The 12,984-nt window shown below is 36.7% G+C and overlaps 2 protein-coding genes across 4 annotated transcripts; both read right to left on the bottom strand.

Annotated features, from left to right (window-relative positions):
• Positions 1-164: 164 nt before the first annotated feature.
• Positions 165-5,614, bottom strand: ccdc61 (coiled-coil domain containing 61). Of its 3 annotated transcripts, XM_057361024.1 has the most exons (14): positions 5,233-5,614; positions 4,215-4,388; positions 4,056-4,138; positions 3,714-3,874; positions 3,476-3,628; positions 2,994-3,195; positions 2,819-2,901; positions 2,516-2,739; positions 2,358-2,436; positions 1,303-1,509; positions 1,176-1,209; positions 1,029-1,095; positions 812-926; positions 165-641 (listed from the first exon to the last, which is right to left on the bottom strand). In XM_057361024.1, exons 2-13 carry the CDS (start codon positions 4,360-4,362, stop codon positions 832-834), a joined length of 1,536 nt encoding a protein of 511 aa, XP_057217007.1. In that variant the 5' UTR covers positions 4,363-4,388; positions 5,233-5,614; the 3' UTR covers positions 165-641; positions 812-831. The 3 variants fall into 3 exon arrangements, with proteins under 3 accessions (XP_057217007.1, XP_057217008.1, XP_057217006.1); XM_057361025.1 differs by having other exon boundaries at positions 165-926; positions 5,312-5,614; XM_057361023.1 differs by having other exon boundaries at positions 165-926.
• A 119-nt stretch (positions 5,615-5,733) lies between these two features.
• Positions 5,734-12,512, bottom strand: lifrb (LIF receptor subunit alpha b). Its single transcript, XM_057361022.1, has 18 exons — positions 12,362-12,512; positions 11,326-11,450; positions 10,970-11,148; positions 10,727-10,877; positions 10,397-10,636; positions 9,594-9,723; positions 9,385-9,503; positions 9,145-9,281; positions 8,857-9,010; positions 8,685-8,746; positions 8,171-8,387; positions 7,911-8,093; positions 7,715-7,816; positions 7,430-7,597; positions 7,236-7,349; positions 6,925-7,018; positions 6,746-6,809; positions 5,734-6,317 (listed from the first exon to the last, which is right to left on the bottom strand). The coding sequence occupies exons 2-18, from the start codon at positions 11,408-11,410 to the stop codon at positions 5,922-5,924; spliced, it is 2,595 nt and encodes an 864-aa protein (XP_057217005.1). The 5' UTR covers positions 11,411-11,450; positions 12,362-12,512; the 3' UTR covers positions 5,734-5,921.
• Positions 12,513-12,984: the final 472 nt, after the last annotated feature.

A 12,984-nucleotide genomic window follows, 5' to 3' on the forward strand; every position in this document is an offset into this window, starting at 1 on the left:
ATCTAAAATCATAATTTACGTATTACCTAATTTCTTCACTTAAATATCTAGTCTTTCTGGTTTCATTATAAAAATGTTGTTGTACAAAAATACAGACTTTTGCAAATTAAACAATTATATACTCATGTACTCTTATGCAGTTGGCAGACAACTTTATCTAAACAAACTTACAGTGTGTTAAGAAACATTTGATCAGATCTTCGTAGTCTTGGTGTCATATTTTGCTACAGAAATTATATGATAAAAGTTAAGAAACAACATAATTATAAATCATTAAATAAATGAATCATATTCAGGCATATCATATTCACTTATGCTCGACTATGAGATATTCCAGAAGGTGAAATTGTCATCAAGAAAAGGCATGAAGAGCAAAATTGTTTTATATATAAAAACCTTGTTTTTCAGAATATCACAAAACAGAGAATCAGCTACAGCAGACAAAACAAACAATAATCATTTAAAAAATACACATGGCAACAGTCAACAAACACTAATTCATAAATGTACACAGGAATGTATAAAACAAACAAACAAACAAACAAAAGTATATCCTGAGGTCATGCTTTTGGACACTTCTGGTTTACTTCAAGTCTGATATGGCAACAGTCTAAAGAACTTCGTCTTCAAAGCCAATGTCACTGCATTTTATAAGTCAAACGTTACATTAGGGATAAAGAAAAAAATTGGCATTAGAGCGTTATCCGTTTGATTAAAGTAAAAGACTACAAAACATCTGTACACAGTGTTTGAATTGTGCTGTAATGATTGTCCATCTTATTCAGTCACAGTTTTAGCTTGTGCAAAATACCTAGACATCCATTGGGAGAACTAGTGACCTGTATCAAGGTCACGCATGTAGTCCTGCAGAGCCTGCAGTCGAGCATCGATCTCTGACAGGTCAGCACCTGTGTCAATAGATGTGTCTTTGGAAGAAAAAATATCTAGCATTCATTTTAATGAATAATTCTCACAAACAATATAGGATATTATGTGTATACAGAAATATAAAATTCATCATAGCATACCTGCTGCTCTCATCCGTTGTGCAGGAGTGCTACACATTGGCTTTTTGTTTAAGTGTCTTCCTCTGGTCTAAAAAAGAAAATATATGATATGACATATGTTTTTCTCCAAATCATAATTTTTACCTTATGCCTAAACAACCTACTCACCACAGCTGGACCATTAAACCCTAGTTTCCTTCCTCTGCAAAACAACAATGACATCAGCACATTAACATACAAATTAACTTATTATAAGTGGATTTCACAGAAAATGTAAAATGTTTTATTAACTTGCCTGCTATTTAGAGGCTTAGCAAGCTCATCAAACTCGGCTACAGATCCGTCAGAGGAGCATCGACTCCTCCTGCTCTCCGCAGACACACTCCTTCCCCTTCCAGCACTTCCTCGTCTCATCAGCTGAGGAACGGGCTCTCTGGACCGTGAACGCCCTCTTTCCATCAGAGATGGTGAAGCCAACATGTCTCTTCTAATCTTCCTCTGACTGTTGTAAATCAAAGCGAACCTCATGTACTCTGTGATGGTACACAACACACAAGTCCAGCTGCCTCCAAAAAAATGCTACTAGATAACTTATCTGTGTAATCAGTCAGCATGTCTTATCAGACTCCTATTTAGAATCCTTATTAGTTATTAAAATGTCTTATTTATAAATTCTTTATTAATGATTTATTAATAATCCCAATTAATAATACATTTCCTTATCAATCTACATCATTATTTTTAAATTCCCCAAAACATGCAGATCTTAAACAAAGGTATAGCAGTGATGTGCTAAATTCTTAACTGATGAATGACTTGGAAAACAGACTCATGCGAATGGCAAAGAAATAACTCGCACCTTTCAAAGTAGGGCTGCTCGATTATGACAAAAATCATAATCACGATTATTTTGGCCAATATTGAGATCACGATTATTTAACATGATTACTCACTAAGTTTTAAAACAACATAGAAAAATAAAAAAAATGGCTTTTAAACTGTGAATTCAACTGAAAAATAAATGTAAAGAAATAGCACAGCTGAACAACTGTAAACGAAGGGGGTGCGCTGTGGATTTATACCACAAGAAAAGAGAGGATCCTTGCAAAATGGAATGCGGCACAATAATCGTTTTACGTCGATTATTTTGTTTTTGTAATCGTTGAAGGCCAAAATTGACGATTACAATTATTTTCGATTAATTGCACAGCCCTATTTCAAAGTAAACAATATTTCTGCTCACAGAGAGGGCAATGCTTGTAGGGAAAAAACACAATGATAAAAACAACAACGAAAAAACCAGAAGGCTCTTAACATGCACTAGGAAAAAGAAAAGTCAAAGATTCATACTTTTTCATATCTGCCTCTTTTTGCCTTCTTTGCCTGTCATGGATGTACGCTGTAGGGTCGAACCGAGATGCCTGTGACCCTGTTATGCGAGAAAAAAATCATTTAAATCAAATTCATTTAAAACCAGGACCCCTATCTTTTTCTGAATGTCACTTTACCTGTCGGAGAAGGTGAGGGTCTTGAGATGCAGTTCCGGGACCCCGAAGAATCTGCTCTCCTAACTCTCTCCTCTGACCTCCTGGTCCTGTCCTCCATCCTCTCCCTTGAGCCTGAGCGTGCCCTTACCCCCAAACGGGTCAGACTACGCTCTCTTGATAAAGACCGTTGAACCTCCCCATCACTTCTGAGCCCGCTGCGGTTAGACGTGACTGGAGTCGCCCGGCTGCCAAATTTAGGAAAAGGAAAAAATGAAGGTTTGCAAACTCACACACACACAAACAAAAAACAAGATGGCAACTCACCCACGTCGCAACAAAGCCAACTCAGTGGTTAGACTTTTAACACGTATCCGAAGAGCCCGCTCGGACGCCCTGAGTTCCTCCAACTAGCAAAAAAAATGGTACAATGATACAGTACATTGCCAGTGGTTAGATCAATTTTTCTTACAATCACACAAAATCACCTGCTTGTACACACCTGTTCTAGCAGGAAGCGCTGTTCCTGGCCCCTCTTGCTTGCCGAGCGCTGATTTTTCGCCCTCTCCTTCAGCAGCTGCTCTTCCAAGCTGTGTACAGCCTCTCTGAGCCCACGAACTCCAGGGGTAGAACCAGCCCCTACCATCTGTAGACGGTCCAGAGCCTTGGCCAAGGCCTCTTTTTCATCTCTTACCAAAACCAATCTGGTTGAAACATGTAGCATTTAACATTTCAAAGGCGCAATGTAGATTTTGTTACCATACCAAATATTGCACACCCAAGAACATTAAAATGGTCCTATTTTGCATTTTTCTAACTGAATATACATTTTAACAGTATTCTTTCTTAGTATTTGGTTTGACATTCTTTTGCTTTAAAGACAACAGCCACTCAAGACGCTTAATCAGATTTTGAATCCCAGTTCTTTTTTATATGGACTCAATGTCTGGTCTGAACATGCCACGTAAAGACAGAAGAACTTACTCAGCGCGTAGCCTCCGCGTCTCTTGGTCTGAAACTTTGTGTTCTCCTTTCGGTCCCATTGCTTTCAGCTCGGCTTTCAGAGCTCTGATCTCCTTCTGCAGTTCTGCTGGATCAGGCTTTCCAAGATATGGAAGTGGAAGAGGATAGTGAATCCTACACAGAAAAAAACATAACTCTTTGAAAACAGCCTTTCTTTTAAGAGTAATTGAAAGAAAATGAGTGATCAGAGCACACAGACCTGTCAAATTCCACAGTGTAGATGAGAATGAGGTATCGCTTAGCACTAAGAGCAGGGGACTGTGGCTGAGCACGAGGTCGGCCGACGACACCAGCCTTTCTGTTCCGAAGAAGCTCAAGGTCTGAATAGGTCAGGAGGTCAAGGGTCACTGACTCACTAGTCTGCAAAAGACAATAGAAACAATAGAAATATGATTTTTTTACAGACAATTACTTTAACAGCTATTAACATTTCATTAACAAATTGGTTGTTTAATCAATAAATGGCTAAAGGCATGTACTTGACATGCTTCCGTGACCCATAACATTTCTTTAAAGAGAGTTGCAAGCCCTATGGACCTACCTTGTTGACTGCAGACTCCAGCATGCTGCAAAACACTGGAAACTGCTTAAAATTGCCAGTTTTTCGTGTCAAGTCTTCAATATCTAAAACACAAAGGAAGTTTAGAGCAAAATAACATTCAAAGCAAGAGCACTAAACATTGTAAAAAAAAACACTTACAAGCAGGGTCAAACTCTCCTCTCCATTGGTCTGCTGTCACAACATCTGAAATCTCTACAATCAGCAACCGCTGGGACAGCTCGACCTTGACAGCAAATTCAGCTCCTCGAAATTTCATGTCGTCCTGCACAACTGTGCCAAATTCCATTGCTGGCCACAGTCAAGGTTGATAGTCTATAGGGAATCATTGCAATAGGGTAAATAACATATGGCCACAGTAGTTTATATTGGCTGATATGCTTGTTTATTTAATCAAATGTAATAAGTTTCTAAATAAAAGCGGTTAACACCCAAGACAGATATGTCTTTATTATAGGCACATTCGGTCAATAGATAATAGTGATTTAACAGATGTATATATTGCGTAGGATTTTTTTTCTTTTATAAAGAAGAGTTTTACCGAAATGCCCATAATGGGAAACTCCAGTGGGAGTGCGTGACCGTAACTACATTTCTTAGTTCCATATAGAAAGTTTATTTAGGCAAAACCATGCATTACATTAAACTAGACATGATTTGTTAAGAAGGCCTGGCTTTATGCAACAATTACAAAATCATCGTGTTGTAGTCAAATACACATATAGATGTCGGTTACAAATGACAACTAAACTACTGGCATGACAGGCAGAATTTGGGTCATGAACCATTGCAAAGGATGACACTGATGTGATTTTTCTTTAGACTTCATTAAAATGTCTTTATATTAAAGCTGAACATAAAATGTAACCCCATTTATTCATGACTCAGTATCTAACGTTAATACATCGTAGACTAACAAACTCAGTTTGTAGGCTAACAAACTGATGCATGACTTTTGTTCTCTTGCTAACCTAAAGATTTGCAGATGACTGAAACAAGGCATGTCTAGTTGCAAAATGACACCATAAAATCAAAAGCAGGAATAGTAGTCAAAGTTTTCAAAGCCACATAGAAATAAACTACAGAGGATGACACTATGCCAGTTAACGTTTTGCAAACATATCTTAGTCCACACAAAACTAGCACGCTAGCAACATACCCGTTATTGGTAGATGTGCGTTAAGCAGCCACGAGCTGTACGATTAAAACCTACATTTAAAACGTCGAGCAAAACTTACAAATAAAAACACAGAAAATGTCTTCTGTCCTGATTTATGGGGCACATGTTCAACAAACCGGTACGAAACTCGAACAACCAAAAACAGCGGCTCGTTGACCGGGAATTTAAAACTCCTGCCCCCATCTGGTAACATTGGTCAACTCGTGTGAACTCGTGTGAATATGGCGATACGATTGGCTCCTCTGTTAATCAATCAAAAGGAGAGCTTTCAAGTCAAGGAACGCCCTTGGTCAACCCGTAAACGTGTTTCACAACACAAAACTTTGAAGTAGTCTTTATTCCACAAGATGGAACTGTTGCGCTATTCTTTTCCATACAGTAAATATGGTTTACATATAAAGTATTGATAAACAGGATCTTGAAAGTTATTTTAGGTAAAAAGCACCTATCAAAACATACAAGTAAAGAAATAGTATGCGATTGAAATATAAAAATCACCACTAGTCGCAGCTTTATTTCATCATAGTATTTAAAAGAAATAGTGTTGAGATATCATACTATACATAACATTCACAGCATAGTTTATACTGGCAAAGTTCACATACACATCAAGTTTACATTATTTACAAACACACTATTTAGGACATTGGTGTATGGGTCTTGTAATCCTAAAAGTCTTTGTCATGAAAATGATTATGAACATTGTTAGGAGTCGGAAGGTAAGAATCGTCCATTTCCAGTGCGGGTTCAGATAAAAGGGACATATTACCTGATTCTTGTGAGATTATATTATATGTGGGGTTTTCGATAGCTGATGTAAGCTTTTGAACACAGGGCCGTGATGAAATGGGATCCAAGGTGATAAAAGAGGTTACATGACTAAAGGATGAAACAACTGGGAATTTAGAATTATTCTGGTGGAGATTATTAGTTGGAAGTAATATGGAATTAGATCTGATGAGGAGAATGCCATCTGCGGCGTCTAGTGCAGGACGTTCTATACTGTGAACCTCCTGGATTTCACACTTCATATATCTTTCAGTCATCTCGGAGCAATAAATACCCTGCAAAAAAAACAGACCAAAGTTTAATGTCAAGCATGAGACTTGGTTTTATTGTCTAGCAGAAGAACATAATACAGAGATTTACATTTTGAATTATCTTTAAAGCTGCAATCCGAAACTTTTGCATCTATGGCACCATCTCAACTGCAGGCTTTTCAGAATTTGTCTTTACATGTGTTGAAGTCAAACCATGATCATTTAGTTGCTATTTATTATATTTAAATAATATGTTTCACTATTGTGGTTGTCTCACTTATACAATAAATAGATTATATAGATAAATGATTTATAAAGAATTTTGTGTGTGTGCGTGTGTGTTTAATTTATGTGTTAGCTTTGACACCTCATTCTTCACGCTGTTTAGTTTTATTATACCTGTTAGAAAAATATAACAAACTATGAAAGCAGAAAAAGCACTAATGACTCACCTTTTTAGTCCATTGCCCAGAAAGTTTTGGTTTAGGTATATCTGGATACAACATTTTCTTTAACCTGGTGGATTTAATGGAGTTACAGTACATTTTAATACAAATCTATAGAAAAATATTTTTAAATATTTCATAAACTGAATAATAAACTAGTATTAAATAACAGTTGAGAATCTTACCACTTTCTCCTTCTGTAGCAAAGGAATGTAATGATGATAAACATAAGAGCTGCTACGCTGGAACCCAAAACAGTGGCCAGAATCATTTCGAGAACTGTATGGAGATATTGTCATATATCATGTGAGGGTCACATAGTATGAAATATATTAATCAATACTATTCATAATTGTTAATTAAATATAAGACAATTATTTACAACAAACTATAGTTTACTGCAGTGGACAAATACTGTTACCATATATTGTGAACTGTCCCTGAACAAACAAAGAATCAATGAACCCAATAACAATATGAAAATCTTTACACATACGGTCTTTCTCTATTCTTCCGTGGAATGTGGCATTATCACCTTCCCCTACAGATGTAAATGCAGAAACGTTGATAGCGTAGGATCCAGGATCTAATGTTAAATTAACTGTAGTTTCTAAAAAGATAAATACACAAAGTTTAGCTATAATGTGTCCTCTTCTTTTAAGAAAAAAGTCAGTTAGGAACTGAACTCACCTTCTGTTATCATTGGTTTCATAGTTGTATTGGAATCAGAATGGAAAATCGTGACTTTGTAACCCAGCATGAAGCCTCCATGCTTGTCTAAGGGCAATTTTTCCCAGGAGAGCACAAGATGTCTTCCATTCGGCTTACCTTTGACATTCCGAACCTTTTCGAATGGCTCTGTGAACATAGAAGATAAGGAATGGACAATAAGACAATGCAAAAGCAAACATGAAACAAATGTGAGCAGGTTGAAGTTGCTGGGTGGAGTTATATCTGAAATGGTGACTTGCTTACTTTTCTCTATAGCATAACCCTCTCCTCTCTGCAGAAGCTGTGGAGCACCAGCAGTGCAGCTGTAGACTGAAACATTATATCTGACTCCTTGCTTTAAAAACTCTGACATAGAATTATAAAGCAATTAGTTAAATAATGAGTATTTTTTAGAGCATTTCAATTTTAAATAGTCCAATAGTCTTTATTTCCAACTAACTTGACTCAATCCTTGTGCTTAAGTGACCAGCTGGGATCCTCTTCCATTGTACAGCACATTTTTCCTTACTGTAGGTTGGAAACCAGTCAACAACATAGCCACAAGTGGAACTGGAGCTTTCCAACCAAACTATATCAAATCCACCATTACTGCCATTGATACGCTTTAAATTGACACTACTGCCTGTGAAGAATATTGTGAGATTATTAAAAAGTTTGAAAAATGACCCATTTAAACAAAAAATGTGCCAGTGACCTCACCAGGATAACGTGTGATGATGATGCTGGCAGGAGGAGACAGACCAGCTGAGTTTTTGGCTGAGACTGAGATCATGTGATCTCCTGTTTCATTTTCAGCGCTGTCGCTGTAGTATGTGGTATTCGGTCCTGCGTGGTTACTGCTTGTCTTGTTTTTAGTGTCAGTGATGGTAACTTCGTAGCCCGTAAGAACCCCATGACTTTGCTCTTTTGTTAATTGCTTTAAAATATTTGTTATACGGTGCATTAGTTAAATAACAGTGGAATGTTTAGTTGCTTGGCTTTACACAAAGTGCATTAAAAATCTACTTGGTCATGTCACTGCAAACCCACGTGACTTTCCCCCCAGAGGAACACAGGGAACACTTATTTTATAAGAATACTGACATTTTGAATGACAATGAATAATGAACAGAAATGTCATATGAGTTCGAAACAACATAAGAATGAATAAATGAGGACATAATTAGAATTTTATGTGTCTTTAAGGGCTTTAGTGCCAACTAACTGCTCTTACCTTCCATATAACATATGTACTTTCTTCTAAATATTGCATCCAAACATCTACTGGTTCTGGAACTGAAGAAATATTATCACTTCATAAGTATTCACATACCTTTATTTATTAAACGCTGTCATATAAATGATTCATCACAATATTAAAAACAATAAGTGTATACTGTACTCACTGTCCTCTTTGGTTCTGAAAAGGGTCATTTCACTCCATTCACTCCACGTGTAGAAGTGCTCAGAAGACCCACAGTGCACTTTAGCGCTGTAACCAGTGAAAGGCTGTAGATCTTCAAGGACGAATGATTTGAGTCCCGTTCCGCTGAAGGTTTTCTTTGTGAGAATTAAAGACATGGTATTACAGTATATTAGTGCCCTTTCAAATGCATAGTTCAAAATGCGTTGTATTTAGGTTGTATTCATAAAATGATTATTAATTTTAAGGTAAGATAATTGATGACACCAACATTGTAAATGTGTCCATTGAGTTCCACTTGACATATCATTGAAAAGGAATTGTATTTTTGCAGGTCCCAGCTCCACTGAAGAGTGGCATTTCTTTCATTAGCATTGGATAGTATGTTCTTAGGTGCTCTCAACCATACTGTGCAAAAAAAACAATTGTTAATGCCCTTGCACTTGTAAGGCACTTTGGGTAAAATCGTCTGCTAAATGAATAAATGTATGAGAAATGTATTTATCTCAACCTCTATGTAGGGGGTCTGCTGTATCATTGATTATCTTCACGCCAAGTGGATTTTGGGCAGTCAGGGTCCAACTGGTCTCCGTGTTTTCAGGTAGGACACACGGACTAAACTGACAGTGTCTAACAAATCAAATCAATTAGCATGAAGGCCTATTCATCACATGTTAGTTACATGAATTTCAAAGCACAAAGTTTTTTTTTTAGGGGTACCTTCCATTAAGTGTGTACTTTGTCTCTCCTTTTAGTCCCTCAATTAGAGTCTCTCGACCATGGTTCCAGGAACATTGCATAGAGCTGAGATCCCGAGTGACACACGTGAGATTCTGGTCATCAGGGGGATCTATGGCAGCCATTGGAAGGAACATTTTAAGTCGATTCATAAACATAAGCAGCGAATCTGAAGAATGCTGAGATCAACATGTGGAATGTATGTCTGTCAAATACAAGCACATATAAGGATGAAGGACCATTCCATATGCAAGCAAAACATGCAAATAAAGTCAAACTTACACCCAACGTAAATACAAACTCTTCCTGGTACTCTAAATATACAGCTGTGGAAAAAATGAAGAGACCACTCCAAAATTATTTTCAGTTTTTCTGAGTTAACTAATTCGAGGTACGTGTTTGAGTAAAATTGTCATTTTTGTTTCCTGATGAAAAATTGTATTGAATAGTTTTTAATTGCATGTATTTGCAGCAAATTTAAACGGGACAAACAGTCATGTTTGCAGATCTTGAATACTGCAAATAAAAAGTCCATATTCATGTTTAACACAGCACAATACTAATGTTTATTTGATGGTATAAGCCAGATTTTTCACAACTTTTATGCGTCTTCGCTTTCTCAGTCTTTCACGTTGCTTTTGGGTGACTATGTCATTCCTGAGGTTTGCAGAAATGCTGATTAAAGGCAAAACAGGAGTGATCTTGGTTTTTTCTATGGCTGTACACTGTACAGTATATCCTTTACATAAAATAATTTTGAGTGAACAGGATGTGTATATACTTACAGCCTATGAAAACAGTGGTCCCTGCATCATCACAATCTAAGATTATTGGTCTGCTTGTGCTGTAAAGTTGAACTGGTTTTGTGATGATGGTCCTGTTGCTGATGCGAATTTTAAACATATGGGAACTGAATGATGGAACATTCTCTGCCTTCAAGATGCAACACAAAGTGATGCTGCTCCCAACCAGGAAATATTGGTCTTGTGGATAGACAGTTGTTTTTGAGGCATTTAGATCTTGTCCTGTTATTTAAAGGTTTTAACAATATTAATAGCAATCATTTTTGAGTAACCTGTTTATATGATGCGTACAGTGGGCTCAGATGTATATACCTTCGTAAGTGTATAATGCTGACCAGTTGCCAGTCTGATGTTGATCTCGGCGTCTCAGTCTGACCGAATGGGAGGTGCACTGCAAAGGTAGAGGTGATGTCCATTTCCATTGATGGCGGGTTGTTGGGTCTGCCTTCACCTGTATTGTCTCCTAACAAAGTTATTTTACATGGCAAAATTACTATATAAATATTATTTCTTACATTGCACTTATGGAAAAACAAAAGATCAACTGTCACTTACATGGTGAACCCTCATCATTTGCTCAGTGCGAAGTACTTCTATATCATACATAAGTTTCTCAGATTCAGTATTTTCAACAAATTCATCTCTCCATGCAACGTTCAACACCCATGCACCGCTCTTAAATATGTCATTTTCTTCTGCATACACTGTAACATATTTAACAGGAGGTAGATGCCCTGTGGACACATACAGTTTTTAAAACAGCTTATCATACTTTAGCAAAGGTCGCTAAAAATGGCAATGCAATATTTGAAACAATAAGTGGTTTATTATTTAGAGTTTAATCGTGGCTTAACAGTTAAAAGTTTTGTTAAAGTAAAAGTGAAACTATAAGTTCACACCAAACGACTCACCATCCTGCTCTGTTTGATGAATCAGAGATGTAAGCAAAACACACAAAACCCAAACTGGCATGACTGAGCTATGACAATTTTGCATGAGTATGGTTTTCCAATGTCTCCATCAGCAATTGGATCTGCTAAGGAAATAAATTAAAATGAATCTAATTAATTAATCATGGCTGAATAAGAGCCTCCAACCAGGTTAAAGCAGTCACTGTCAATAGCTTCAAAAATATCTTTCTAAATAAAATTACTGTTTTTCATGTAGCTTTCCAACAACTCATTTGTGATTAAGGCAGAATTAGTTTTTATGTTTATTTGAACGAAAATGCAATGGAATTTTTTTGTATTAAGTAGTCACAACATGGAGTTGAAATAAAAAAAAAACATGAAAAACAAAGTCATGAAAATTCTCAATGCAATAAAGGAAATTATAAACGCTTTAGAAAATTTCTACAAGGCATATTTTTTATATTTGATTAGCTAATCTTATAGAAAGAGATCATTGTGCTGTGGTGTTGTGGAGAAATATGCAGCATGGGAAAAAACAGGATGATGAAATAATGTAAGAGACCCCCAGGGTGCTGTTAAACTTTTTTGTTTTTTTATTAGTATTCCCACACAACCTCAAAATAAAATCTCACTCAAGCCAGGAAGCCAACGTTTTTACTAACAACTGACACCACAATAACCATACTAAGTATCACTAACAACCTATGGCCATATAAAAATGAGCTGGTAAACACACCACCACACATTGTAAAGTGATATTTAAATGTCTATAAAGATCTAATAGATTAAACATATTTTAGGATATTGTTTTAAAATAAATAGGGCCTATTCAATCCAATGCAGCACCGCACCGAAATAAACGCATCATAAACTTAACGTTAGCCTACTCTTAAACAAAGCTTTAATCTAATCTCGAATCCTGCAATCATTACAGTACAGTAGCCTACATGCTACATTACAATCTTCAAACAACAAAGTTTCTCCCAGAAAAACTTTCGCCATTAAGTAAGCAGTTAAAATAAAGACAGGCAACCACCTAAATTAAGAAGTAGGCTATTCACCGGACACCGAGAAGGCAAATGAACCAACTCTTCTGATTATTCCCGAACACCATAATTGTACAAAATATAAATCCCAGGAGTTGTAGAGTGCAGTGAGTTTACGTGTGGACTGTAGCTCAAGCTGGAGTGAGAGAGCAGGAAACTGAGGGCTGATGGTGGGAGGATCTGACTCGAAGCGTGTGGGAAATTGCGATCTTTTTTGGAAAACGCCTCGAGAGATCAGCCGTCTTTATTATTAGGCTTTACTACTGCGTTCCACACACGTTGGATTTAGGATAGCCTCTTGCACCTTAAACCTAACAGAACAGACAACAACCCATGGCTTTACTTACATTTATACATTACGAGTTTTTATTATAAAAACAAATTCTGTCACCATTTACTCACCTTCGAGTTGTTCCAAATATTTGTTCTGATGAACACAGAAACATATTTGGAAGAGTGCTTATAACCAAATAAGGTCCCTGTCCCTGGCTAGTTTATTTTTTTTGTTCTGTTGAACACAAAAGGAGATATTTTGAAGAATTTAGGACAGCAAACAGTTCTGGGGCACTTTTGATTACCATTGTCATATTCCTATGGTAGTCAATGGGGTCCA

Source organism: Triplophysa rosa, linkage group LG19 (assembly GCF_024868665.1).
Source record: "Triplophysa rosa linkage group LG19, Trosa_1v2, whole genome shotgun sequence".
Taxonomy (NCBI): Eukaryota; Metazoa; Chordata; class Actinopteri; order Cypriniformes; family Nemacheilidae; genus Triplophysa; species Triplophysa rosa.

Excerpts from the sequence above, each read along its gene's own strand:
- lifrb (XM_057361022.1), bottom strand. The coding sequence starts at position 11,410 with ATGCAAAATTGTCATAGCTCAGTCATGCCAGTTTGGGTTTTGTGTGTT. Across the intron at positions 8,747-8,856 it reads TTTCAGAACCAAAGAGGACA|TTCCAGAACCAGTAGATGTT; the intron begins GTGAGTACAGTA and ends ATATTTCTTCAG. Across the intron at positions 6,810-6,924 it reads TGCTACAGAAGGAGAAAGTG|GTTAAAGAAAATGTTGTATC; the intron begins GTAAGATTCTCA and ends TAAATCCACCAG.
- ccdc61 (XM_057361025.1), bottom strand. The coding sequence starts at position 4,362 with ATGGAATTTGGCACAGTTGTGCAGGACGACATGAAATTTCGAGGAGCT. Across the intron at positions 2,902-2,993 it reads AGCGCTTCCTGCTAGAACAG|TTGGAGGAACTCAGGGCGTC; the intron begins GTGTGTACAAGC and ends TTTTTTTGCTAG. Across the intron at positions 1,510-2,357 it reads AAAGAGGCAGATATGAAAAA|TCAGAGGAAGATTAGAAGAG; the intron begins GTATGAATCTTT and ends GATTTACAACAG.